This window comes from Suncus etruscus, chromosome 4 (assembly GCF_024139225.1).
Source record: "Suncus etruscus isolate mSunEtr1 chromosome 4, mSunEtr1.pri.cur, whole genome shotgun sequence".
Classification (NCBI taxonomy): domain Eukaryota; kingdom Metazoa; phylum Chordata; class Mammalia; order Eulipotyphla; family Soricidae; genus Suncus; species Suncus etruscus.
This window is the reverse complement of record NC_064851.1, coordinates 133,248,679-133,275,068: the sequence shown is the minus strand read 5'-3', so window position 1 is coordinate 133,275,068 and position 26,390 is coordinate 133,248,679. Positions and strand designations below refer to the sequence as shown.

Genomic DNA, 26,390 nt, shown 5'->3' with positions numbered 1-26,390 from the left:
CAAAAAAGAAAACAATCCACCCAAACATCAAAACTTCAAATTCTCATTTCCCAACTTACAACAACAAAATACTGACTTTTTTCATCTAGGAAAATAATACAAAATGGGTAAGGTTGTACACCCTTCAAAACACACGTGGGAAAAGAATCACATGAAGATTTTTGCAACAGAATTCTGAATTTTACTAAAACGTAGTCAAACAAGGCAGTTTGTATGTCAAAGAGTCAACCCAGGAAGGGTAGAATTTCCCGTAGGATTGATTTAGTTACTCTCGTTTTTGTTGTTGTTGGGGGGGAGGGGGGAGCGGGGCAGCTAGCAATGCTCAGGGATCACTCCTAGTGATCCTAGGGGACTTCAGTGGTTCCAGGGATCCAACTGCCACTCGCAGTACATTCTACCCTGCCCTCCTGTAAGGCTTTGAAGTTACACTTCTTCCAGGGTGCTAAATCAAGTAAATCCTTCTGTTATTCCGGGTGCAAACCATAAGGGTATTTCCAGTCTTTCTTCTTCCCGGGTTTAGCTCCAGCTCAGCCAACCTAAAAGCTTCAAAAAGTTCGATTAAAAAACAAAACCCAACAGGGGCCGGAGAGATAGCATGGAGGTAAGACGTTTGCCTTGCATGCATTAGGACAGTGGTTCGAATCCCAGCATCCCATATGGACCCCGAGCCTGCCAGGAGCGATTTCTGAGCGTAGAGCCTGGAGGAACCTCTGAGCGCTGCTGGGTGGGACCCAAAAACCAAAAACCAAAACCAAAACCAAACCAACCCACAAAAATCCAGCCGCAGAATGGATGAGTAATGCATCAGCGAAAGGTCCACCCTTGGACCCGGTTATTCCATCAGTCGAAGCCCAAATGCCAGAAGCCAAACAACGTGCAGCTCTGGGGTGAAAGCCCTGGGGAAGAGTCTGGAGAAGCTGGAGGGAGGCAATCATTTTGCTTCCCGCCCCTGCCACCACCACCCGAGTCGTCCGGCGCCCTGAGGATCTGGTCCAAGATTCTCCTCATATAACAGGGCCGCCCCGTCTCCGAGAGCCAAATTTGGGCGACTAGCGGGGAACGCAGCCCCGCGTCACTTCACAGACTGATACCTCGAAGTCAAAGGTCAGGAGTTACATGGGGCCCCTTGTCAGACCGGACCCGGGGGATGGTGGTGGTGGCGAGAGGCTCTCGGCCACGCCCACGGGCGGAGCTTCATCTGGGCCCAACCACTGACACGCAAGTGGGGGGGATGTAATATGACCCATATCACGGTCCCCCCCGCGAGCGCGGCAATCATGAGGCGCTGTCAGTTCCATCCGAAAAAGTTCAACTCTTAGTCGTCGTGCGGACACAAGAAAGAGGCTTTTCTTTTTCTTTCTGACTCGACCTCACCCAGCACTCGTCCATCTCCCCTCCATCTGCTAAGTGGTTTGGCCCGTAGGGGCGGGGCCCGTCCTCCGTCCAGCTAGCTAGAGCCTCCAGCCGCGTCTGCGGAGAGCGCGGAAGCATCGCTGGCGGCGGGGATGATGATGGGCCCGAGTCGCCTCACCTGGGTCCTCCTGGGGGCGGCCGTCACCTGCGTCGTGGCGCAGCATGCACCCCCGGTGAGTGAGCGCCGGAGAGGCGAGAGGGGCGTGCCGGTGGGGGGGGGGGAAGCAAAAGGGTGGTGGGGTGTGCTGGTGCTCTGCGGGTGGGGCGGCCTGGGCGTGGGAACACCTGATCCCGGCGGTGGCATCTTTCCTGGGGCTGTGGTTGCGCGCGCATTCCCCGCAGAGGTAAGTGAGTGAAGGTGAGTGCCCGGAGTCGGCTGTTGGATTTGCACCCCTAGTGGGTCTCCAAACATGATGAACCCCCAGCAGAACTTTTTTTTTTTTTTTTTTTTTTTGGTTTTTGGTTTTTGGGTCCCACCCAGCAGCGCTCAGGGGTTCCTCCTGGCTCTACGCTCACAGATCGCTCCTGGCCGGCTCGGGGGACTCTATGTATGCTGGGATTCGAACCACCGTTCTTCTGCATGCAAGGCAAATGCTTTATCTCCATGCTATCTCTCCGGCCCCACCCGCAGAACCTTTTGAGGGAATTCTCCTCCGTTGAATGGCGCTTGGGGAGCCGCATTCCCTCCCCTCAATGGGAGTGTTTGTTCCTGTTCTACCAGTTCCGTCCTGAACATGAACAAATAAATGCCCGTCCATGCATGGACGTAAAAATGACTTGATTTCACAGCTCTGCCGGTGACTTTCTACCCAAAATGCGGCATCGACAGTCCGTGCTAGCTGAAGCCAAAGTGCAGCAGGTTCGCCCCACCCCACCCCAGAACCCCGCGAAAGTTCTGGGCGTCCCTAATCTGGACAGTGGCCCAGCCAATCTCGTGACCCCATGATTGCTGTTGTGACCGCCACCCCCAGTCATAGGAATGCCAGTCCCGAGGCTTTACCAACGAGGAAGTTCCAGAACCACAGACTTGTAAGTCTCAGAGGAACCAGAAGCAGACCAGACCAGACCGACTCTTTCCTTTTCCAGAAGAGGAACTAGTGAGACAATCTCTAGCCAGAGGTCACACTTTTGTTTAAGGAAGCAAGCCTCAGGACTCTTGGCTGGTGCGGCTTTCATCATTCAACTCTCTAAAAGCACTCAGGCTGCCACTTTCTGTGCCAACAGATCCCACAATTGGGAAATGGGACCTGAGACTTGAGTAAATGAGCTAGAATATAGCTAGAGAAGCAAGGTGTGGCTTGCTCCCTTCACCTGTCTCTTCTAACTAGAGAAGTGCTCTCAAAGGTCTTTGGAAATGGGATTATTCATCTAATTAAAATTAATACAAAGTGGTAAACGGTTAAAAGCCAGATGTAGGGGCCGGAGAGATAGCATGAAGGTAAGGCGTTTGCCTTGCATGCAGAAGGTCGGTGGTTCAAATCCCGGCATCCCATATGGTCCCTCCAGCCTGCCCTGGGTGATTTCTGAGCGAAGAGCCAGGAGGAACCCCTAATTGAGCACTGCCGGGTGTGACCCAAAAACCAAAAAAAAAAAAAAAAAAAAAAAAGAATATTTAATTCATGTAAATGTTAAATCTGAGTAATCTTTAGAATGTCTGCCAGAACTATGTCTCAATATTTATGCTACATCCCCTTTTTTCCTGAATGCCTCATGGACAGGCAATCAAGGTTTTTCAGGGCCCTAATGCCTATGAATATAGGTTACTTTCCAAGCATCCTTTCTTACAGATGCTGTTTTTAATGTACTTTTCATGAGTATAGGGTGCTTTGAAAAAGTTCCTGCAATAGTAGACAGCTTTTGAAAAAAGCCCTCTCTCAGGTAGTGAGGGCCTTTTTAAACTTGGTGCCTTCCTAGGTCTCAAGATCTGTTAAAATGGGGGATGCAGCACTCTCCCATTGAGCCTTGGTCCAGGTCAAGAAAAAGTACTTTTTTTTATTTATTTCATTTGGGGCCACATTTGGCAACACTCAGGTTACTCCGGCTCTCTGCTCAAAAAATTTCGCCTGTCAACTCGAGAGATCATATGGGATTCTGGGGTCTGTCCAGGGTTGACTTCATGAATGGCAAATGCCCCACTGCTGTGCTATCTCTCCGGGCTGGAAAAGTACTTTAAACACTAAGTAGTTTTGGAATCAACAACCACCCTCACCACCATTACTTTCATAGTAATTGTTTAGGACAGTGATTTATTAAAATCTAGTAGAGATACTGGTTTTGGAGAAGTTGCTTTCATGTCTTTCAAGAAATTAGAAAACTGGGCCAGAGTAATATAGGACAGCGGGTAAGGTATTTGCCTTGCATGAGGCCGACCTGGGTTTGATTCCACATGGTCCCCAGCTCATCAGGAGTAATTCCTGAGTTGAGAGCCAGGAATAACCCTGAACAATCCCGGGTATGCCCCCCACCCCCGAAAGAAGAAATGAGAAAACTGAAGGCATAAATTTAAAGTATAATATGGAGTATTAGTTTTATTCAGATTTATGAACATGTAATTTTAAATGTTAAACCATTTTTCAAATGTATGGGGTTTTGTTTTATTCTCCACGTGGGAGAATAAAAATTTGGACTAACAGTGCTGGTCCCCTGTTTTTTTTTTTTGTTTTTGGGCCACACCCGGCGGTGCTCAGGGGTTACTCCTGGCTGTCTGCTCAGAAATAGCTCCTGGCAGGCACGGGGGACCATATGGGACACCGGGATTGGAACCAACCACCTTTGGTCCTGGATCGGCTGCTTGCAAGGCAAACGCCGCTGTGCTATCTCTCCGGGCCCCCCTGTTCATATTTTTATACTGAACAAAAATGGTCCCCATTAACTCACAGAATTTTTGTTCAGTATAAAAATATATATACAAGAATAATTATATACAAAAATATATATACAAGAATATATATACAAAAATATATATACAAGAATAATTAACTTATCACTTCTTAAAAGTAAGAGGGGTGCAGATCACTCATCCCTGAAGCTGGAACAAATTTCAGCATGCCGTATATCAGCATATGATATGACTCCCGACTTTTAGGAAGTTTTTCATGGGTTGTAGGGTCGTCTCATATGCCGGCAAATACGGTATGTGTGTGTGTGTGTGTGTATATATATATATATATATATACATACATATATATGCATACATATACATATATATATATACATATACATATATGATAGTATGGTAATAATACCCAAAGACAATAGAGATGAGGGCTAAGAGAATTTGTCCGTGGTAGGAAACTTGCCACAAAAAGTGGGGAAATGTGGGCCGGAGAGATAGTATGGAGGTAAGGTATTTGCCTTGCTTGCAGAAAGATGGTGGTTCGAATCCTGACATCCCATATGGTCCCCCGAGCTTGCCAGGAGCGATTTCTGAGCATAGAGCCAGGAGTAACCCCTGAGCGCTGCCGGGTGTGACCCAAAAACAAACAAACAAACAAAAAAAAACAAGTGGGGAAATGTAATTAGGACAAGAACTGGCTCTGAACAAGGTAAAATGATACCTTTCAATAACAATTCGGCAAATCAATAACAGCTCTGCAAACCAGTGCCTAACAGGAAAAAAGAAAGATCAGAGAAGAAAAACTTCTGTCATAGTGGACATTTGTGGTGGGAAATGTGCTGGTGACGAGATGGGTGTTGGAACATTTTATCACTAAAACTCAATCAAGAACTACTTTGTGACTGTATTTTTTGGTGATTCAATTAAAGAATGTATTAATAAAAGATCAAATAGTTACCATTCTGGAATGAATGATACTAGAAGAGATTAAGATTGTGTGTGATTTGGGCCCTGGCACTGCATAAGGTCCCCGATTTACCTCTGATTGTAAACCCAAAACAAACAAGTGTTATACCAATTCAGGTGCCAACGAGATAGGACAGTGGGCAGGGCACTTGACATGGACATGTCAGATGTAGATTCAATCTCTGGCACCCCATAAGGTCCCCTGAGCAATACAAGGATAATTAAGGATCCCCTTGAGCACAGAACTAGGAGTAAACCCTGAATAGCCCCCAAATTAAAAAAAAGTATGTTGTAAGAACAGGAAGCAGACTTTCTTTTTTCTTTTTTCTTTTAATTAAATAATTTATTTTTTTAACACCTTGATTACAAACAATTGTAGTTAGGTTTCAGTCATAAAACGAATAACCCCCTTCACCCATGTAACCTTCCCATCACCAATGTGCCCATCTCTTCCCTCCCCCACACCCACCTTTATTCGAGACAGGCTTTCTACATCCCTCCCTCACTGACATTGTTATGATAGTTCTCAGCATAGTTATTTCTCTCAATGCACTCACTACTCTGTGGTGAGCTTCATTTTGTGAACTGGACCTTCCAGTCCTCTATCTCTGAGTATTATTGCAAAAATGTCTTCTATTTTTCTTAAAACCCATAGATGAATAAGACTACTCTGTGTCTCTTTTTTTTCCCTCTGACTTTTACTCAGCATAATAGATTCCATGTACATCCATGTATAGGAAAATTTCATGACTTCATCTCTCCTGATGGCTGGATAATATTCCATTGTGTATATTGTACCACAGTTTCTTTAGCCATTCATCTGTTGAAGGGCATCTTGGTTGTTTCCAGAGTCTGACTATTGTAAAAAGTGCTGCGATGAATGTAGGTGTGAAGAAGGGATTTTTGTATTGGATTTTTGTGTTTGTAGGGTATATCCATAAGAGTATTATAGCTGGATCGTATGGGAGCTCGATATCCAGTTTTTTGAGGAATCTCCATATTGTTTTCCAGAAGGGCTGGATTAGACGACATTCCTACCAGCAGTGAATCAGAGTTCCTTTCTCTCTACATCCCTGATTGTTCTTGTTCTTTGTGATATGTGCCAGTCTCTATGGTGTGAGATGGTACCTCATTGTTGTTTTGCTTTGCATCTCTCTGATGATAAGAGATGTGGAGCATTTTTTATGTGCCTTTTGGCCATTTGTATTTTTTCTTTGAGAAATTGTTCATTTATTCTCCCCATTTTTTGATGGGGTTAGATTTTTTTTTGTTAAGTTCTATTAGTACCTTGTATATCTTAGATATTAGCCCCTTATCTGATAGGTATTGGGTGGATGGGTGGCTTTGTATTCTAGGCATTTTTTTCCTTTGCAGTGCAGAAGCTTCTTAGCTTAATATTAGTTCCATTTGTGTATCTCTGGGAAGCAGACTTTAAATGTGTTCTTTTAATAAAGTAAAGATTGATTGAAATATACCTATGCAATGATACTAGATTGTGCAAAAAGAAAACAATGTATATCAACATGAAATTTAGCTGTCATCATAACAGTGTACCCCCTCTTAGGAAGAGTGGTCAGAAAAGTCACTTAGTCTCTTCAAACCTACGTTCTCTCTTTCTTACTTGTCTTTACTTGCATGCTTTTTCACTCTGGGGAAGCCCAGGTTTTCTCTTTAATAATTTTTGTTAAGCAAAAACTACCTTATCTCACTAAAAATAAATAAAAATTTAATAATTATATTTAAAGAAGAGCATCTTAAAATAGCAGAATTTATACATTTTAAAAAGTAAACTGTGGGAACATCGTGATAATATAGCAGGTAGATTGTTTGCCTTGCATGTGACCAACCCAGATTTGGTCCCTGGCACTCCATATGGTCCTTGAATTCGCCAGGAATAATCTCTAAGTGCAAGCCAGGAGTAAGTCCTGAGTATTGCTGGGTTTGACCTCAAAGCAAAACAAAACAGAAAAAGTAACATGAAGCTATAACAAAATATGTTACAGCTGATGCATTTATTAGGCAAACAAAGAAAACCATTTGCCAATGGTAAGTGACATCATGTTTAATTGCAACAGTGGAAGAAATGTGTCCTGAGAAAATCTTTCACACCATTAGGTTTTAGATGAGAACATTGATAAGACTTTTGCAGCCATACCAATTTGAATTAACCAGACAAATTGAATTAAATGGACAAATGATTTTCTTTCTTTTTTTGAGGGGAAGAGTCCATACCCAGCTTTGCTCAGGAGATATTCCTAGCTCAGTGGTGTCAGAATCAAACCAGGGTCATTTGGTTGCATAAAAGCAAGTACCCAAAAAGGGGGGGGGGGGAAGGGAAGCTACCTTGACACCTATTCTTTCTTTCTTTCTAAAGCTAGCTGTTTTCCTGACATTACTAATACTGATCAGTTATTTTCCTATTACTACCAATACCTGATATGAGACAGAAATTAATATCTTAGTAATATTTGCTTGGAAAAAATTACAGGCAGGCAAGAATGTTTTTGAAGAAATTGAGAATTGGGGCGAGAGAGCACAGCCGTAGGGAGTTTGCCTTGCAGGCAGCTGATACATGATGGGACGGTGGTTCGAATCCCAGCATCCCATATAGTCCCTTGTGCCTGCCAGGAGCGATTTCTGAGCTCAGAGCCAGTAGTAACCCTGAGCGCCATCGGGTATGACCCAAAAACAATAAAAAATTGAGAATTTAGTAAATCAGGCATTACGTGTAACAGTTGACAGTGGTTAAAAAAAATGTGTAGATGGGGCCGGAGAGATAGTATAGAAGTACTGCGTTTGCCTTCTGTGCAGAGGGACAGTGATTTGAATCCCGGCATTTCATATGGTCCCCCGAGCCTGCCAGGAACGATTTCAGAGTGTAGACTGTAGAGCCAGGAGTGACCCCTGAGTGCTGCCGGATATGACCCAAAAACAAAACAAAACGAAACTGTAGAGCTGGGGCCAGAGCGAGATAGCACAGTAGTAGGGGGTTGACCTTGCACACGGCCAATCCACCAGGACGGATCTGGGTTCGATCTCTGGCATCCCATATGGTCCCCCAAGCCCTACTAGGAGTGATTTCTGAGCACAAAGCCAGGAATAACTCGTGAATGCTGCTGATTGTGGCCCAACCTCCCCGCAAAAATACATGTAGAGCAAAAAAGCCTTATTTGGACAAATAAATGAAACTTGGTGAAATTAGGGTACTTAAAACTTTGAGTTATCATCTTGTTGATCTGCAGGTATATTGTTGGAAATAATTGACTATATCATGTGATATTGAGTCAATAATATTGAGTCAGTAATATTAAGCTTCTTTTACTTTCATAGACGTAACCATCATTTCTATGAATTTTTGTTTGTTTGGGGTCACATTCAATGATGCTTAAGGGTAACTCCTGACTCTGCATTTAGGAATTATTTCTGGTGTGCTCAGGGGACCATATGGGATGCTGGGGATGGAATCCATGCTGGGGTTAATCACATGCAACACAGCAGCACCCTATCTGCTTTCCCTATTTCTGAGGATTTTTAATAAGAAATATATGATGAATATCAATGGCGTCTCTTACCTCACAATAACTGCAGCAGTAAACTTTTGATTCTCTGTGAAGTGCTTGCCCAGCTGTGCTCAGGAAACCATGTGGTGCTGGGAATTAGACCCAGACTCCTGCATGCAAAGCATACAATTCTAGCCCTTTGAGCTCTCTTTCCACTTTTGCAGCAATAATTAATTTTTTCTAGCTTTATTTGAGGTTGCATGGCTTAAATATTGTTAATATTTATAGTATATGAAGTAGTTGTATTTCCACTAAAGTGCCAGACTCTCACCATTGTCCTTATGTTACTTTAGTTTGCCTTGTCCTTCCTTAATATATCCCCACCCTTGACTCACCTTCACCCTTTGGTAACCTAAATCCTGTAGTAAATGTCCATGGTTTGCTAGCATTAGGTGCTATGTATCCCTTGCTTTATTTTTTTATATACCACATATGAGAAAGATTATATGGGCTTTGTCCTCCCTTTTTTTTCCTTCCTCTTGGCTTTGTATTCCAAGATCACTCTATGGAGTGCTCAGGGCATATATGTGGTGCCAAGGACTGAACCATAGTTGGCTGTATGCAAATGTCTTGAACCCGATACTGTCTCTCTGGTCTCTAATTCATAATTTCTCATGACTGTATTGTATCCCATTATATACATTGTCATTGTTTCTTCATTCACTCATAGTAATAAACTCCAAAAAATTTTATTTGAAACACCATGATTAATGATAGGGCTTCATGTATACAATGTTCTAACATCACTCTCTCCACCATTGTCTCAAAGTCTTTCATCTACCTCCCCACCCTTGTTAATTGCAGTTTATAGACTAGATCAGGTTCTGTTGCCTTTGACTATGTTTTATCCTTCTACCGTGTTTCTCTATATATCACATATGAGAGAAATAATTCTGTTTCCCTTTCCTTCTGACTGATGTCACTCAGCGTGATACTTTCAAATTCCATCCATGTTACAGCAGTTACATTTTTTTTTGTTTGTGTTTTGGTTTTGGACCATATTCAGCTTTGCTTGAGGCATACATTCCTGACTCTGTGCTCAGAGATTGATCACTCCTGGCAGAGCTGAAGGGGCTATGAGCTAGGCAAGCAACTTATCAAAAGCCTTACTGTTTGTTTTTTTTTAAGTCTAATATAGTATTCATTGTATATTTTGCCATAGTTTCTTTACTTCGTTATCTTTCTGGGCTACTCAGGTTATTTCCAGAGCTTATGTATCGTGAATAGTGCGAGCAGCAGTAAATTTTTACTGCAATCTTGGGTTGCAGGTAGGGACACCAAGACTCAATTTACTTGTTTTGTTTTGGAGACATACCCAGTGGTGCTCAGGGGATACTCTTAGCTGTGAGCTTAGGGATTACTCCTGGCGAGCTTGAGGGGTCAGATAGGGTGCTGGGATCAAAACAGGGTCAGCTGCAAATGCTCTTTCTGTTGAAATATTTTTTTCTGTAACAAAAAAAACCCCTTACCAAGAATAATTTCTTGTGTTTGGAAAATTACCTTTTAAGTTTGGTACTGAATTATCAAACTGATGTTTTTAATATTAAATACTTTATGTTCTGATAGTTTTTGAAATAGAATTTAAATCCTAATATATTGGCTTAACTTTTGATAACTTGATGGTTTTTGCTAAATGCTCTTTCTTTAGCCTAATTTAGCCTAAAACTGTAAGGTAAAACAGCACTTAACAGCTATTCTCACACAGACTTGCTACAGTTTTGTATACTGAACTTAACCTACAACAATCCTAGTACTTCCCTGTTCCATCTTATTGTGGAATTTATTTTTATTTTTATTTATTTATTTATTTTGGTTTTTGGGCCACACCCAGTAATGCTCAGGGGTTACTCCTGTCTATGCACTCAGAAGTTGCTCCTGGCTTGGGGGAACCATATGGGATACCAGGGTATTGAAACACGGTCTGTCCTAGGTTAGTGCATGCAAGGCAGACTCCCTACGATTCTGGCCCCTGGAATTTATTTTTAAAAAAATATTTCCTGGCATCTTTAATACAGAAACATGATACCAACAACAGAGAGTGTGTGAAAAATAAAAGTGTATTGGCACTACAGACAATGACCTGGATAGGACAAACTAGTTTGCCTGGAGCCTAGAGTTGGTCTTATGCCAGGAAACTTCAGGGGTAGGGTCTCCTTGTATTTAGGCCAAAGCTTTTCCATTCCATGTCCCTCATATTTTGGTGGGCCTATGCAAACAATAATTGCCACTCTAACACCGTTTTTACTGTGCTCCTTTGACTCTAATCTTAAGAGAAACAAACCACTTAAACTTTTGAAGTTAACTTAAACTAATATGTATGTGCATGGAAATGTAAAAAAGTACTTTGCCTTCAATGTTTAAGGAGTTACATAAGTATTATGTCTTTAGATTGCTTTGTGTGCTGCTAAGAGATATTATGTACTACAATCTGGGGACTTGAGGGACAAAGCAATTGTACATAGGTTCTGTTTTATTTTTCTTAATGTTCTTTGGCTGAAAGTTCAAAGTTAAGATATCAGCAATAGGACTACTAAGAATTCTGTTTATGGGTGATTGTCCTTCCACTGTAACTTTACCTTGTCCTCTTTCTTTGCATCTTTGTTCTCATAATTAAAAATAAAAAATTAATTAAAAAAAATTTCCTGCGGCCAGTGAGGTGGCGCTAGAGGTAAGGTGTCTGCCTTGCAAGCGCTAGCCAAGGAAGGAACTACTTTGAAAAACTCTACGCCACTAAAAATGAGAACCTGGAAGAAATGGATAAATTCTTGGACTCTTATAATCTTCCACGGTTGAAGGAAGAGGATGTAGCATATCTAAACACCCCCATCACCATTGATGAAATTAAAACAGTAATCAAATGTCTGCCGAAAAACAAAAGCCCAGGTCCAGATGGATTCACTAATGAATTCTATCAAACTTTCCAAGAGGAACTACTGCCAATCTTGGCAAGACTCTTTCATGAAATTGAACAAACAGAAACACTTCCAAATAGCTTTTATGAAGCCAACATCACCTTGATACCTAAACCAGACAGAGACGCTACCAAAAAAGAAAATTACAGACCAATATCACTGATGAATGCAGATGCAAAGATCCTCAACAAAATCCTGGCAAATAGGATTCAATGCCTCGTTAAGAAGATCATCCACTACGATCAAGTAGGTTTCATCCCAGGAATGCAAGGCTGGTTTAACATCCGTAAATCTATCAACATAATACACAACATCAATAACAAGAAAAATAAAAACCACATGATCATATCAATAGATGCAGAGAAAGCATTTGATAAGGTCCAACACCCATTCTTGATCAAAACTCTCAGCAAGATGGGAATGGAGGGAACCTTCCTCAATATAGTGAAGGCCATCTACCACAAGCCAGTGGCAAATATTATCCTCAATGGAGAAAAACTGAAAGCCTTTCCTCTAAATTCTGGCACAAGACAAGGCTGTCCTCTCTCACCACTCCTTTTCAACATAGCACTGGAAGTACTTGCTATAGCAATTAGGCAAGAAAAGGATATCAAGGGAATCCAGATAGGAAAGGAAGAAGTCAAGCTCTCACTGTTTGCAGATGACATGATACTCTACTTAGAAAACCCTAAAGACTCTATCAAAAAGCTTCTAGAAACAATAGACTCATATAGCAAGGTGGCAGGCTACAAAATTAACACACAAAAATCAATGGCCTTTCTATATACCAATAGTAATAAGGATGAAATGGACATTAAGAAAACAACCCCATTCACAATAGTACCACACAAACTCAAATATCTTGGAATCAACTTGACTAAATATGTGAAGGACCTATACAAAGAAAACTATAAAACTCTGCTCCAAGAAATAAGAGAGGACACGCGGAAATGGAAACACATACCCTGCTCATGGATTGGCAGGATTAACATCATCAAAATGTCAATACTCCCCAAGGCATTATACAGATTTAATGCCATCCCTCTAAAGATACCCATGACATTCTTCAAAGAAGTGGATCAGACACTTTTGAAATTCATTTGGAACAATAAACACCCTCGAATAGCTAAAGCAATCATTGGGAAAAAGAATATGGGAGGAATTACTTTTCCCAACTTTAAACTGTTACAAAACTTTTCCCAACTTTAAACTGTTACAAAAATTGTTACAAAGCAACAATTATCAAAACAGCATGGTATTGGAATAAGGATAGGTCCTCAGATCAGTGGAATAGGCTTGAATACTCAGAAAATGTTCCCCAGAGATACAACCATCTAATTTTTGATAAAGGAGCAGGAAATCCTAAATGGAGCAGGGAAAGCCTCTTCAACAAGTGGTGTTGGCACAATTGGATAGCCACTTGCAAAAAATTGAACTTAGACCCCCAGCTAACATCATGTACGAAGGTAAAATCCAAATGGATTAAAGACCTCGATATCAGCCCCAAAACCATAAGATATATAGAACAGCACATAGGCAAAACACTACAGGACATTACAGGCATCTTCAAGGAGGAAACTGCACTCTCCAAGCAAGTGAAAGCAGAGATTAACAGATGGGAATATATTAAGCTGAGAAGCTTCTGCACCTCAAAGGAAATAGTGCCCAGGATACAAGAGCCACCCACTGAGTGGGAGAAACTATTCACCCAATACCCATCAGATAAGGGGCTAATCTCCAAAATATACAAGGCACTGACAGAACTTTACAAGAAAAAAACATCTAACCCCATCAAAAAATGGGGAGAAGAAATGAACAGACACTTTGACAAAGAAGAAATACGCATGGCCAAAAGACACATGAAAAAATGTTCCACATCACTAATCATCAGGGAGATGCAAATCAAAACAACGATGAGATACCACCTCACACCCCAGAGAATGGCACACATCACAAAGAATGAGAATAAACAGTGTTGGCGGGGATGTGGAGAGAAAGGAACTCTTATCCACTGCTGGTGGGAATGCTGTCTAGTTCAACCTTTATGGAAAGCGATATGGAGATTCCTCCAAAAACTGGAAATCGAGCTCCCATACGATCCAGCTATACCACTCCTAGGAATATACCCTAGGAACACAAAAATACAATACAAAAACCCCTTCCTTACACCTATATTCATTGCAGCTCTATTTACCATAGCAAGACTCTGGAAACAACCAAGATGCCCTTCAACAGACGAATGGCTAAAGAAACTGTGGTACATATACACAATGGAATATTATGCAGCTGTCAGGAGAGATGAAGTCATGAAATTTTCCTATACATGGATGTACATGGAATCTATTATGCTGAGTGAAATAAGTCAGAGAGAGAGAGAAAAACGCAGAATGGTCTCACTCATCTATGGGTTTTAAGAAAAATGAAAGACACCCTTGTAATAATAATTTTCAGACACAAAAGAGAAAAGAGCTGGAAGTTCCAGCTCACCTCAGGAAGCTCACCACAAAGAGTGATGAGTTTAGTTAGAGAAATAACTACATTTTGAACTGTCCTAATATTGAGAATGTATGAGGGAAATGTAGAGCCTGTTTAGGGTACAGGCGGGGGTTGGGGGGGGAGGAGGGAGATTTGGGACTTGGGTGATGGGAATGTTGCACTGGTGATGGGTGGTGTTCCTTTTATGACTGAAACCCAAACACAATCATGTATGTAATCAAGGTGTTTAAATAAAAAAAAATTAAAAAAAAAAAAAGAAAAAAAAAATTTCCTGCGGCCAGTGAGGTGGCGCTAGAGGTAAGGTGTCTGCCTTGCAAGCGCTAGCCAAGGAAGGACCACGGTTCGATCCCTGGCATCCCATATGGTCCCCCCAAGCCAGGGGCAATTTCTGAGCACTTAGCCAGGAGTAACCCCTGAGCATCAAACGGGTGTGGCCTGAAAAACAAAAAAAAAATTCCCTTTGAGGAAGGGACAAAAGGTAGAAAAAAAGAATTATTTGAGGGCTGGAACAATAGTATAGCATTTAAGGTGTTTGCCTTGCACATGACCAATCCAGGTTCTATCCCTGGCATCCCATATAGACCCCTGAGCCTACCAAGAGTGATTTTTGAGTGCAGAACCAACCCCTGAGCACAGCTAAATGTGTTCCCCCTACCAAAAAAAAAATTACCTCTCTTTTTTGGGTAGGAGCAATAGTCCACAGGTAGGGCATTTATTTGTCTTGTATACAGCCAACTTTGATTCAATCCCCAGCATCTCTTAAGGTCTCTTGAGCCCACCAGCCTTGTCTCCTGGATGCAGAGTCAGGAGTCACTCCTGAGCATCGCTGGGTATGGCCCAACCTCCAAATTATTTCTGTTTCATAATATTGGTATCCAGAGAGAAAGAGATGAACATGTTTGCCATGTTGAACAAGTAATAAATGAATTACAAAATCCATTTAATCATTTAATGCTAATTGTATTTTGCTACTAAGCTCAAACAACTCTTCCTAAAATAGCTATGTTCATTCATTACCCCCACCCCATAGTGACTGAACATCTGTGGGGTTGATAAGGGCCATCTTTGCTTCAAGGAACACAGACCTAGTAGTGAAGAGAAATACAGATAATAAAACATGGTGTAATATATATATATATATGATAATGGTAATAAAGATGTGATCCTGTGCTGTGGGAGTGAATCAAAAGGAGGTACCTGTTTTCATGTGGGAAAAAGTAAAGAGTTAACCAAATATAGATAGTATTTGAAAACTGGACATTAAAGCCAAAGTTTTCCAGTTAGAAAAAGAAAATTCCAATGAAATGCAACATTTTACTAGAGGGAACAGAACAGTAAAATGAGTTGCAAAAGAGTATATTAGAACAGATTTTGAAGAGCCCTACATAGTATGCCTTGAAAATCTGGTTTGGGATGCAAATTTCTACTATAGTAACAATGACTCATTGAATCATGTAGTATCACTTGATATCATTTACCTTAAGAGACAAACTAACCTGGTTAACAAACTATTTTCTAACCTCAGCTAATCTATTTCCCATCTATTGTCTTATTTCCATATATTGTCATATTTCAATAACTGGTCCTATGCACATTGAATTGAAACTAAAAATGTACTTGTTGAGATGTAAGAAAAGATATTTCAGAGATAGAAATGATCTAAAATGACATATACTTTATTTCCTCTTCGTAATCTATATTTTTTTTTCAAATTGCCTTGATACTGAATTGTTTTCTACAAATTTTTATTTGTTTCTTTAGTGGACAGAAGATTGCAGGAAATCAATGTATCCTCCTTCTGGACCAACGTGAGTAAACATCTAATGATTAAAATCTTGTTGAGAAGCAGGAGCAATAGTATTGTGGGTTGAGTGCTTATCTGGCATGAAGCTGACCTGGGTTCAATCTATGATACTCTTTGTGATTCCCCAGTTCCTCCAGGAATGATCCTTGAATGCAGAGCCAGGAATAAGCCCTGAACACTGGCAGGTGTTGCTGAGAAAACAAACAAAAGTCTTTTTGACCTTGTAGTAATTTTTCCCTATGCAGTAATTTCTTAAAAATAACAATTATTCATGACAACTAAGTTACATCTTCTATTACAAGATTATTTTCCACCATTAGGTTTGTCTAGTTAGGTAAGTCCCTAGGCAGAAATGGAAATAATTCATGATGAAAATGTTCATTTCTAACCTATCAGAATCCTAGAAAAAAAAGAAAATTTCCATTCTTCACTAAATTTTTCTGTCTACCTATTACCATTTTTCTCTTCCTGATTAATGCAGAGCTGATCTTTGATCTTTTTTTCTTGTAGCAACTGGATACAAATAACAGATTATAGCAGAATCCAAAAGTCTAGGATTTCATATTGAAACATTCAGGTAATATCGTTAGCATGATAATCAAATTTATTAGAGGCAAATGGAATTGGAAACTATAAGAGGAGAGCAAAATTATGTTTTAATGTACTTAACAATACTTTTAGTCAGAGGTTTTGGCTTTTTCAAGTCATTTATGAGCAGATGGGCCTGTGAGAGAGAAGAATAACACTTTTTAGAGGGTGTAAAATGTAGGAAAGAAGGAAGAGGTATTGATAAGGATATGGGGAGGAGGGCACAACTAGCAATGCTCAGGGTTACTCCTGGCACTTCACTGTAGGAATCACTTCTAGCAATGCTCATGGGATGCCGGCAATTAAACCCAAGTCAGCCACATACAAGGCAAGTGCCCTTTTACAGTAAGTGCACTCTACTGTCTCCCCAGCCCCATTTTATCCCTGTTTTTTCCTTTTCACTGATAGGAATCTGCTGGGGAGTAGGAGGAGGTAAAGTACAACTTTAACCAGTTGATGACATTTAAGATGATATTTAAGGGGGTTTCTAAGTACCCCAGTTACATTAATTTTACAGAATTTGTCAAATATTGTGCTTGTAGATAATCTAAATGGCCTCTGTGCCAGAGTGAAACATAATGAATGGAATTCTTTTGAGTTACTCACCTTCCTGTAGAATGAGACAAATACTTGCAGGAATACTGTCGAGATACTCCCTTTTTATGTTCCTCTACAGCTCTTATAATGGCACGCTCTTTCAAAGTCTTCCTTTCACCCACTGGCACCATGTTGGTTTTCAGTGCCTTTTTGTCGCATGATGGGCTATTCTCACTGCCAGATTCATTGACCATATTACTTAAGAACCTTTTTTTTTTTAAGAACCTTTTTGTCTGCCCTATTTTATATGTACCTGGTATATGTTTATGACTTGATCACATACATGTCTTCATATATGCATTTACATTTATATACAGATATATATATTTCTTTATATATTATACATTTGCCCTAGTACTTCCATTGAATTCTTTGCTACCTTTAGTTTTCTGGAAAAAAACCCACACTACCACTGTGAATCTTTTTTTTTTCTTTTTTACCACTGTGATTCTTACCCTCGCTGAACTGTGAATGGATCTTAAGATGTATAAGAGTAATGTAGTATTCATATGCATTTCAATGAAAAAAAAAATCCTCCTGTGCCTGTAAGGTCATCCTTTTTAATTAATGGCTTAGATTCTGGAGGTATGCACAGGAAGCTGGAGATTGGAAGAACACCTGTTTATCTAGCCTGTCCAGTCACATCAGTGCTGGAGAACCAGAGACTGAGAGGCGGATTACCCCTGTATCCATTTGAATCCCAGTAACATTTTATTTTCTCCTGCTCACTCATGCTCAGCATCTGCTTCCATATTTATGTTTGTGTGTATTATCTTATTTGAACTAGTTTTTAAGCCACCTGAGTTGCCAGGTGGGTCCAGTCAATGCTTACTATTGTACACAGACCTTTAAAATATTTTAATAATGTTTATTATTTGTAGTGGGATAATAGGCTCTAGTAATTGCTATTGGTTGGATATAGATGTTTCTCAGTATTTTTGTGTTCATTATACTCCTCACTGCCTTCACTTTTCCAGGAAATTGAGATGCCAGTGTTAAATATTAAAATACTTGAGAAACATATTTAATGAGAACTTAAAGATGTGATCTTACCTAAAAATCCATCATTTTCAAAAACATAGTCGAGGGGATTTATTCCTGCCCTCTCCTCCCAATTACCTTTTCTTACTCTCCCACCCACTTCTGCTTAGGAAATCTTTATTCTGTTAGCACTCTCTTTGGTTTCTCATCTTGTTTTGTCTACCCATCGATTTTGTATCTTTAGATCATAATCATGGCTGAAATGATACAATACTTGGTTTTCTCCTACTGATTCATATTGTGTCTCTTACTTCCCTTTAAGACCTATTGTGTAGCATATTGAAACTTTTTCTCTTAACATATATTGCAATGCTGGGATATTTTTTAAGTAAAATTTTTAGTTGAATCACCATGAGATACAGTTATAAAAGTATCCAGGTTAAGTTTCAGTAAATGTCTAACACCCATCTCTTCACAGTGCCAGTTTCAGGCCTTCATTGTCCTCAGTTTTCCTCTTGCTGTCATCCCTTCTTTCTCTATAGCAAACATTTTTCTTTCTCTAGTGTGTGTGTGTGTGTGTGTATGTGTGTGTGCGCACACACACACATACACACACTCACAAACTCTCATACTTATTTTTTAGAAACTATGGTTTATAATATTGTTATTGAAGGGGTATTGTGTATATTATTTTACCTCCTTTCAGCATCCAGTTCTTGCCCAAAAGGATCATTTCCAACTATCACTGTCATAGTCATCCCTTCTCTGCCCTAATTGCACTCTCCCACTATTTGTGGCAACCTATTTACCATGGTCCAGTCCTCCTAGCCCTCATTTCTATTGTTTTTGGGTATTATTACTGTACTAATTATTTTTAATCCTCCATAAATGAATGTAATCATTCTATGTCTGTCCCTCCCCCTTTGACTCATTTCACTCAGCATAATACTCTATATCCATTTGTAGATATAGGAAATTTCATGACTTCATTTTTCCTAACAGCTGCATGGTATTCCAGTATGTAGATGTGTTACACTTTATCCATTTATCTGTTCTCGGACACTAGGGTTGTTTCCAGATTCTGGCTATAGTGAATTATATTCAATGCTGTGAATTTAATCTTGTGCCTCAAAATGCAAGACATGTATCTCCTCTGCTGCTGAACACCCCTTCACTTTTTTCTTCTTGGCTATGTAGTATACAGCTTTATAAATGTATCACATCTTTTTTTGGGGGGAGGGGAACCACACTTGGTGGCATTCAGAGGTTACTCCTAGTTCTGCACTCAGAAATTACTCCTGACAGGCTCTAGGGACCTTATGGGCTGCTGGGGATTGAGGAACAGAGACCACATGGAAGACAAATACTCTATCCACTAAGTTATCATTATGGCCCCCTGTCACATCTTCTTTATTTAGTCATCTGTCAATACATACTTCAGTTCCTGTGTATGCTATTTTTAGGCATAGTTCTAAGCTGATATGTCTCCGAATGGCACACCCTTAGAGGCTTTTTCATATTAGTAACAAGTAGCAAGAGATAATGCTTCTCTGTTGCAACAGATTAGCTATTAATTTATCCACCAGACTTAGGGCCCAGCTCCATCTATAAGGGAGTATAAGCTATATTCTTATTGTAGGAATTGCTGTAGTAAATCAAAGAAGAGGAAGTTGGGGAATGGTTATGAAAGAACAGTGCTTATTTAGGCTTGGGCTTATACAGAAGAACGAGAAGAGAGGAGTATAGTATAAAGAGTAGGATGGTAGAATGAATAGTGAAGGTTCTAAAAGCAGACATGAGAAGCTTCAAGATCAGAGTAACTTTATTGAACTTTATTGAAGTTTGCAGAGAGACATTGTTTGATAACAGTATTGGTCTAAGAGGAAATTCTGAGTGTAAGATATCAATTAGAAAAGTATCCCATGGGGCCGGAGAGATAGCACAGCGGTAAGGCGTTTGCCTTGCATGCGGAAGGTTGCTGGTTTGAATCCCGGCATCCCATATGGTCCCTCGAGCCTGCCGGGAGTGATTTCTGATCGTCGAGCCAGGAATAACCCCTGAACATTGCCGGTGTGACCCAAAAAATAAATAGAAAAAAGAAAAGAAAAGCATCCCGTGCTGAGAATGTAGCTCAGCAGTAGCACATGCCTTATATGAATTCTACAATTCTTCATTTCAATCCCAGCACACGGGGGGTGGGGGGAGGGAGAGGGGGAGAGAGAGAGAGAGAGAGAGAGAGAGAGAGAGAGAGAGAGAGAGAGAGAGAGAGAGAGAGAGAGAGAGAGAGAGAGAGAGGCATCATGATTGGGGGAAATGTGCAGACAAGTTCTAACAGTGAATTTTTTTATTTAGAACTTTTTTTTTTTTTTTTTTTTGGTTTTAGGATCACATTCGGCAGCACTCAGGGGTTATTCCTATACTCAGAAATCGCTCAGGGGTTATTTCTACACTCAGAAATCGCCTCTGACAGGCTCAGAGGACCATATGGGATGTTGCAAATCAAACCTGGTCCGTCCCAGGTCAGCCGCATGCAAGGCAAACACTCTCCTATTATGCTATCATTCCAGCCCAATTTTTAGATTCTTGAACCAAATTGATTCTTTAATATAACATTAAGCCACAATAACCATCTGAAATCATTCCTGTTCTTTCAAAGATCCTTAGGATAAAAGTTATGGGAAAAAAAGACTTTCTGTTTTATCGATATTTATATTGTTACTAACAATATGTCTCTAGCATATCCATATATATCCAGATATAACTCTCTCACCTCCATCAAAAAGCTGCTTTCCACATTTCAAAATGATGCACCTCTCATTACAGCTATAGGGGTCCAGTTCCATGGTACACCATAAATCTTGACTTACCACCCTACAAAAGATGGCAGGAACTGTTGGCTGACAAGACTGCATCAGTAAGCAGTTTCTTTTCAACTTTCTACTTCCAACTTTACTGAATGTTAATGTAATGTCCAGACAATGTGTGGGATTTTGTTGTTTGTTGATCGTTTTCATTTTTGGTTTTGGGAACACATTTGGCCATGCTCAGGGATTACTCCTGACCCTGTATTCAGGAATTATTCCTAGAGGCCATTATTCCGTGAGACCATAAGGTAGGCTGAGGATCAAAGCTCAGTGAGCCGCATGCAAGTCAAACACCCTATCAACTATAGCTCTGGCCCTAAGACAGAATGAAACTCTGCAACAAATGTTTTTTGAATGTGCTTTTGTACTTTCTGCCATTTACAGTCATTGATGATAGAGAAAATTACATCATTCCATGGTATTTCTTTTCTCATCTTGGTTATCTTTGTCTTTGTTATTTTTTTTTTTTGAATGTCATTTACCTTATCTAAAAAGTTACAAATTAAATATTTTAAAGATAAAATTGTGTCATATAATATATATTTTTCATATAGAACCATTTATTTTAACTATACATGGATGTGAATATCTGTTTTTCATCTAAATTAATCCTGAATTAATTATCTAAATTATTGAATTATTTAATTAATTAGCTAATTATCTAAATTAATTCTTAAATGTCAATAGTTCTTTATGCCATAATGTTTTTTTTAATTTCTTTCTTTTACAGTTAAAGATACTAGTGAACTCCGTAAAGAACGTAGTAAATGCTTTTGTGCCAAGTGGAAAAATTATGGAGATGGTAGATCAAAAGTTGGTAAGAGATATCATTACCAGCATTGTTATTTGATTGTTTAATTGACTTATGTTACATTGCATAAGCTTTAAGTGTGCAGCTTCATGATGCAGTATCTGTTCATACAACATTATATTCACCAAAGGCCTGGCTTTTAGCCACAATAAATTTTAAACACACCACATACATAATTTAGGGGGAAAAAAACCCTGATATTTAAAAAGGTTCAGTTTGATAACTTTTAAGGGACATAAACAAATACGCTTTTATTTTAGATCTTGATCAAAATTTCAGATGATTCTGGTATTAATGATATTTAAGTAACAAGCTATAAAACAACATGTCAAGTTTTGGAAGTTAGCTCTGTCTTAGTGGATTTTTGTTTTAAGAGATACCATCTGTTTTACAGAGCACTGGGAAAATGCACAAACTTCATCTGGAGGTGCATGGCATTTCCTTTTACATACTTAACTATACATTCACTATAAAAAATAACTGTAAGCACTTTTTCTATATTGGAAACCCTTAAGATTTTTGTTGACGAGGGCACATCTGACATTGCTGTGGGTTACTCCTACCATTGTTTGAGTGACCATATGCTATCTAGGTTCGAATTGAGGTCAGATTGTTGAGCTCTCTCTCTGGCCTCCACCCAGAGAATTTTCTAGTTAAAACCAAAGGCATACTTGTCCTAAGAAACTATGTTTCTCAGTTACTGTGGCTAAATTCTCTTGGATTTCTATTTCTCATGGCTATGTGTTCACCAGATCATCTCATTTTCTTCCTGGTTACCCAAGAAGACTTTTGTTTTCAACCTCTCTCTTTTTTTTGGGTAGGGGGGTTTGGTTTTTGGATCACACCCGGCGGCGCTCAGGGGTTGCTCCTGGCTCTATGCTCAGAAATCACCCCTGGCAGGTACAGGGACAATATGGGATGCCGGGATTCGAACCACCGTCCTTCTGCATGAAAGGCAAACGCCTTACCTCCATGCTATCTCTCCGGCCCCTTCAACCTCTCTTGATTTAGCTAGTACCACTGGACACTACAGATATTCCTCGCTTCACGACCAAGTTCTGTTTCAAAGACTTGGTCGGCAAGCAAATTGGTCAGTAAGTGAGGAACTGCATGTACTGTATACAGTAGTACAGTATATGCATAGTACTTGACAATAGAGTGTTCTGATAAGTAAAATAATGAGAAAGATCAAACTGAAAACTTCCACTTGTTTTAATTTGTATAGGTTGTGTAATTTACACACAGTACTGCAATGTATTATAGAACATAAAGTTAGTAAAGTAGGTACATTAAAGTACTGCACTGTAGCATGTACAAGATGGAAATATGATATTTAAAATAAAATAACGGTGAAGAGATGGTCATAAGTGGGAGTAGTTGCTAAACAGGTAGGCCATTAAGCAAGGAGTATCTGTATAGGAGATTGGCCTCTAGAACCCCCTAAAAATCCTCACCAGCCTCTTTTAGTTTCTGCACCAAGACCATCACAAGCCTGCAGGGTACAAAGGATTAAGGTCAACAAGAACCTTGCAAGGGGTGTGTGTTGTGTGTGTGTGTGTGTGTGTGTGTGTGTGTGTGTGTGTGTGTGTGTGTGTTGAGTCTGTAGAGTTGGCCAAATACAGACATGGTGATTGGGTCTATTACATAGGATCTTTTAGAAATGTTTGATATACGGAGCAGTAAGGCGTCTGCCTTGCCAGCACTAGCCTAGGATACGATTTCTGAGTGCATAGCCAGGAGTAACCCCTGTGCATTGACGGGTGTGGCCCAAAAAAACAAAAAAAGAAAGAAAAATGTTTGATATAGGCCCTGGAGCGGTGGCACAGTGGTAGGGCATTTGCCTTGCACACAGCTGACTAGGACAGACCACAGTTTGTTCCTTCAGCATCCCATATGGTTCCCCAACCAGGAGCGATTTCTGAGCACATAGCCAGAAGTAACCCAAGTGTCACTGGGTGTGGCCCAAAAACCAAAAAAAAAAAAAACGTTTGATATAAAAGTACTTTTTTTTGCTTGTTTGTTTGTTTGTTTTGGGGGTCACGCCCAGTGATGTTCAAGGGTTACTCCTGTCTGTGCACTCAGAAATTGCTCCTAGCTTGGGGGACCATATGGGATGCTGGGGGATCAAACTGCAGTGCGTACTAGGTTAGAGCATGCAAAGCAAATGTCCTACCACTGCACCACTGCTCTGGCCCAATATAAAAGTACTTTTAAATAACAGCTTTTGTGAATCCTTCTTTTTTTTTGGGGGGGGGGTCACACCAGGCGGTGCTCAGGGGTTACTCCTGGCTGTCTGCTCAGAAATAGCTCCTAGCAAGCATGGGGGACCATATGGGACACCGGGATTCGAACCAACCACCTTTGGTCCTGGATCAGCTGCTTGCAAGGCAATCGCCGCTGTGCTATCTCTCTGGGCCCATGAATCCTTCTTTAGGAGACTCCTCCATAAACTTGGTTCTTCCCTGCCTTCCTTTTCTCTTCCTTTAATAAAGTTTTTTTTTAATAAAACTATAACTTTCAACAAAAATGTTAAAAAGAAAATTCTAACACTTGGAACCAGGAGTGATCCCTGAATACAACATGGGTATAGCCCCCAAACTACAAAGCAAATGATTAATGAATACTAATATAACTTTTGGGCCAAGGAGATAGCTCACAGAGATGGAGCAAGTTCAGTCCCCAGCTTCTCGGGGCCCCTGAGCACCAAAGGGTTTAGCCCTGGTTACCCACAGCAGCACAATCCTGAACAGCTCTCTCTTGGCAAATCTGAGCATCATAGGGACTTATATCCAATATGATCTCCACTGTCCCATAGTAGCACTGAGGATGCCCCTATAGAGTATGTGAATATATTACTTTTTTTAGAGGTGAAATCCTCGGATCCAGGGAGATAACAAATGGCTGGAGCATATGCTTTGCATTTGCATGCAGAAACACCAGGCTTACTCTCAATACTGTACCAACATGGTCCACAAATGATTTGTCCCTGAGTACTGTTGAGTGTGACCCCAAAAGCTACAAATATACAACAAAATGATGAAAAACTACCAGGTGAACAACATAGTGGCTCTAAAGGGTATCATGCTTTGTGAATTAAGTCAAATGAAAGAAGACAAACAACATGTGATTTGTTCTTAGAACCGGTGAGGTTCCCAGCTATCTCCCACCTTCTTTCCAGATTCCAGGGGAATGCCTGGGTGCTGGCCCAAGGAGCCAGAAAGGTGGGTGACAGGAGGATCCTAATGAGTGTTGGGGTGGGGCAGTCACCTGCAACTTTTTTTCCCACTGGTCTCCATTTTCAAAACCACTCGGGGGTGTATTATTTAAATCAATTAGATTTCCTCTGATAATGTGTTCTGCAGATGCAGCATGTCCATATTATATTCTGCCCTTGCCTACTGCCCTACAAGTTCATGTCTTGTCCTTCACTCCCTCAATCCCAACCATCATTACCCCACATTTAACCCTTTTTAACTTCAGTTCTTGGCTCCTCAAGAAGCAGATAATTATCCCCAAACAAAGCCAGCTGCCAAACTGCACCCTATGTGATATGATAGACTCTCAGCCTAAGTAGATCCCATTACTCTGTTGCTATTGATCTATGCTCAGAGGCCTCTTTTCCTCCTCCTTCCTTCATTGTGGGCCTTTGTTTGGTAAGAGACTCTGTTTCTGAGAAGTCACAGCTCAAGGATTTTTCCTGATGTGGGTCCATTGCCAGCCGGTTAGTTATCAGACTGCACAAGCCAAATCACAGACCAAAGTGATGCAGCAGATTTAATGCACCCCCAATTATTTCAGAGACATAAAAGGAACATGTATATATCTTTTGAATATCTTGTGTGTATTCCCTTAATAGCTATAACCCTTATTGATTATTCTCTTATACAGTGACAATTTTCCCCACTGTTTTGTTTGTTCTTCTCTTTGTGATCTGTTCAATAAGGAATTCTGGTAGAAGAGTTCCTAGATTTAGAGCTTATGTTAGAACCAAGTTAAGAGGATTGTTGAATTTGTTCCAGCAGTCCCCATATGTACCAATAATGCCATGAGGCATTGTTCCACTTTTGCATAGGAACATTAAAATGGGAAATTACTACACATACAGGCAAGTTCTTATTTAATAGAGATAGGAACATACAAATCTTGTAATGCAGTGGGACCTTATACCCTGAACATTGTCATAATGACCTGGCTCAGGCCTCAAAAGGACAGGCATTGTTCATTCACTTCTGAACCAGGGTGCCATCTATGAAACAACCACTGTTGTTATAAAATCACCTGGGAGCAATCCTCTACCACAGAAGACCCTACTGCTGCCCCAGCATTGACCTACTCCAAAGAGAGGTCCCTTAACACTGAGAAGACATAACAACAACAACTGCCTGCTTTCAGGGCTGGGCTATCTGCATTTCCCTCTAATTGTGAGGTAAAACTAGAGGATGCTCCACATCATCCTGACTTCAATGTAGGATATGCACAGATTCCAGGATCTTTAACTACAGAAACCTGACACCAACAACAGCGGCTGTGAGGAAGAAAAAAACATAGGGTTTATTGGCACT

At 40.4% G+C, this 26,390-nt stretch overlaps 1 protein-coding gene across 2 annotated transcripts in view; it reads left to right on the top strand.

The window, feature by feature from the left end:
- The first annotated feature begins 1,467 nt into the window (after window positions 1–1,467).
- The window catches only part of ASAH1 (N-acylsphingosine amidohydrolase 1), a 36,280-nt gene continuing 11,357 nt past the window's right edge, over window positions 1,468–26,390 (top strand). The window contains exons 1-4 of one of the 2 annotated variants that reach the window (XM_049772368.1): window positions 1,474–1,586; window positions 15,945–15,991; window positions 20,977–21,067; window positions 21,748–21,834. In XM_049772368.1, the coding sequence (XP_049628325.1) occupies window positions 1,506–1,586; window positions 15,945–15,991; window positions 20,977–21,067; window positions 21,748–21,834 (306 nt within the window). In that variant the 5' untranslated portion in view covers window positions 1,474–1,505. Of the gene's footprint in view, window positions 1,587–15,944; window positions 15,992–20,976; window positions 21,068–21,747; window positions 21,835–26,390 lie in introns of both variants that reach the window. The other variant, XM_049772369.1, reaches the window with a different exon arrangement.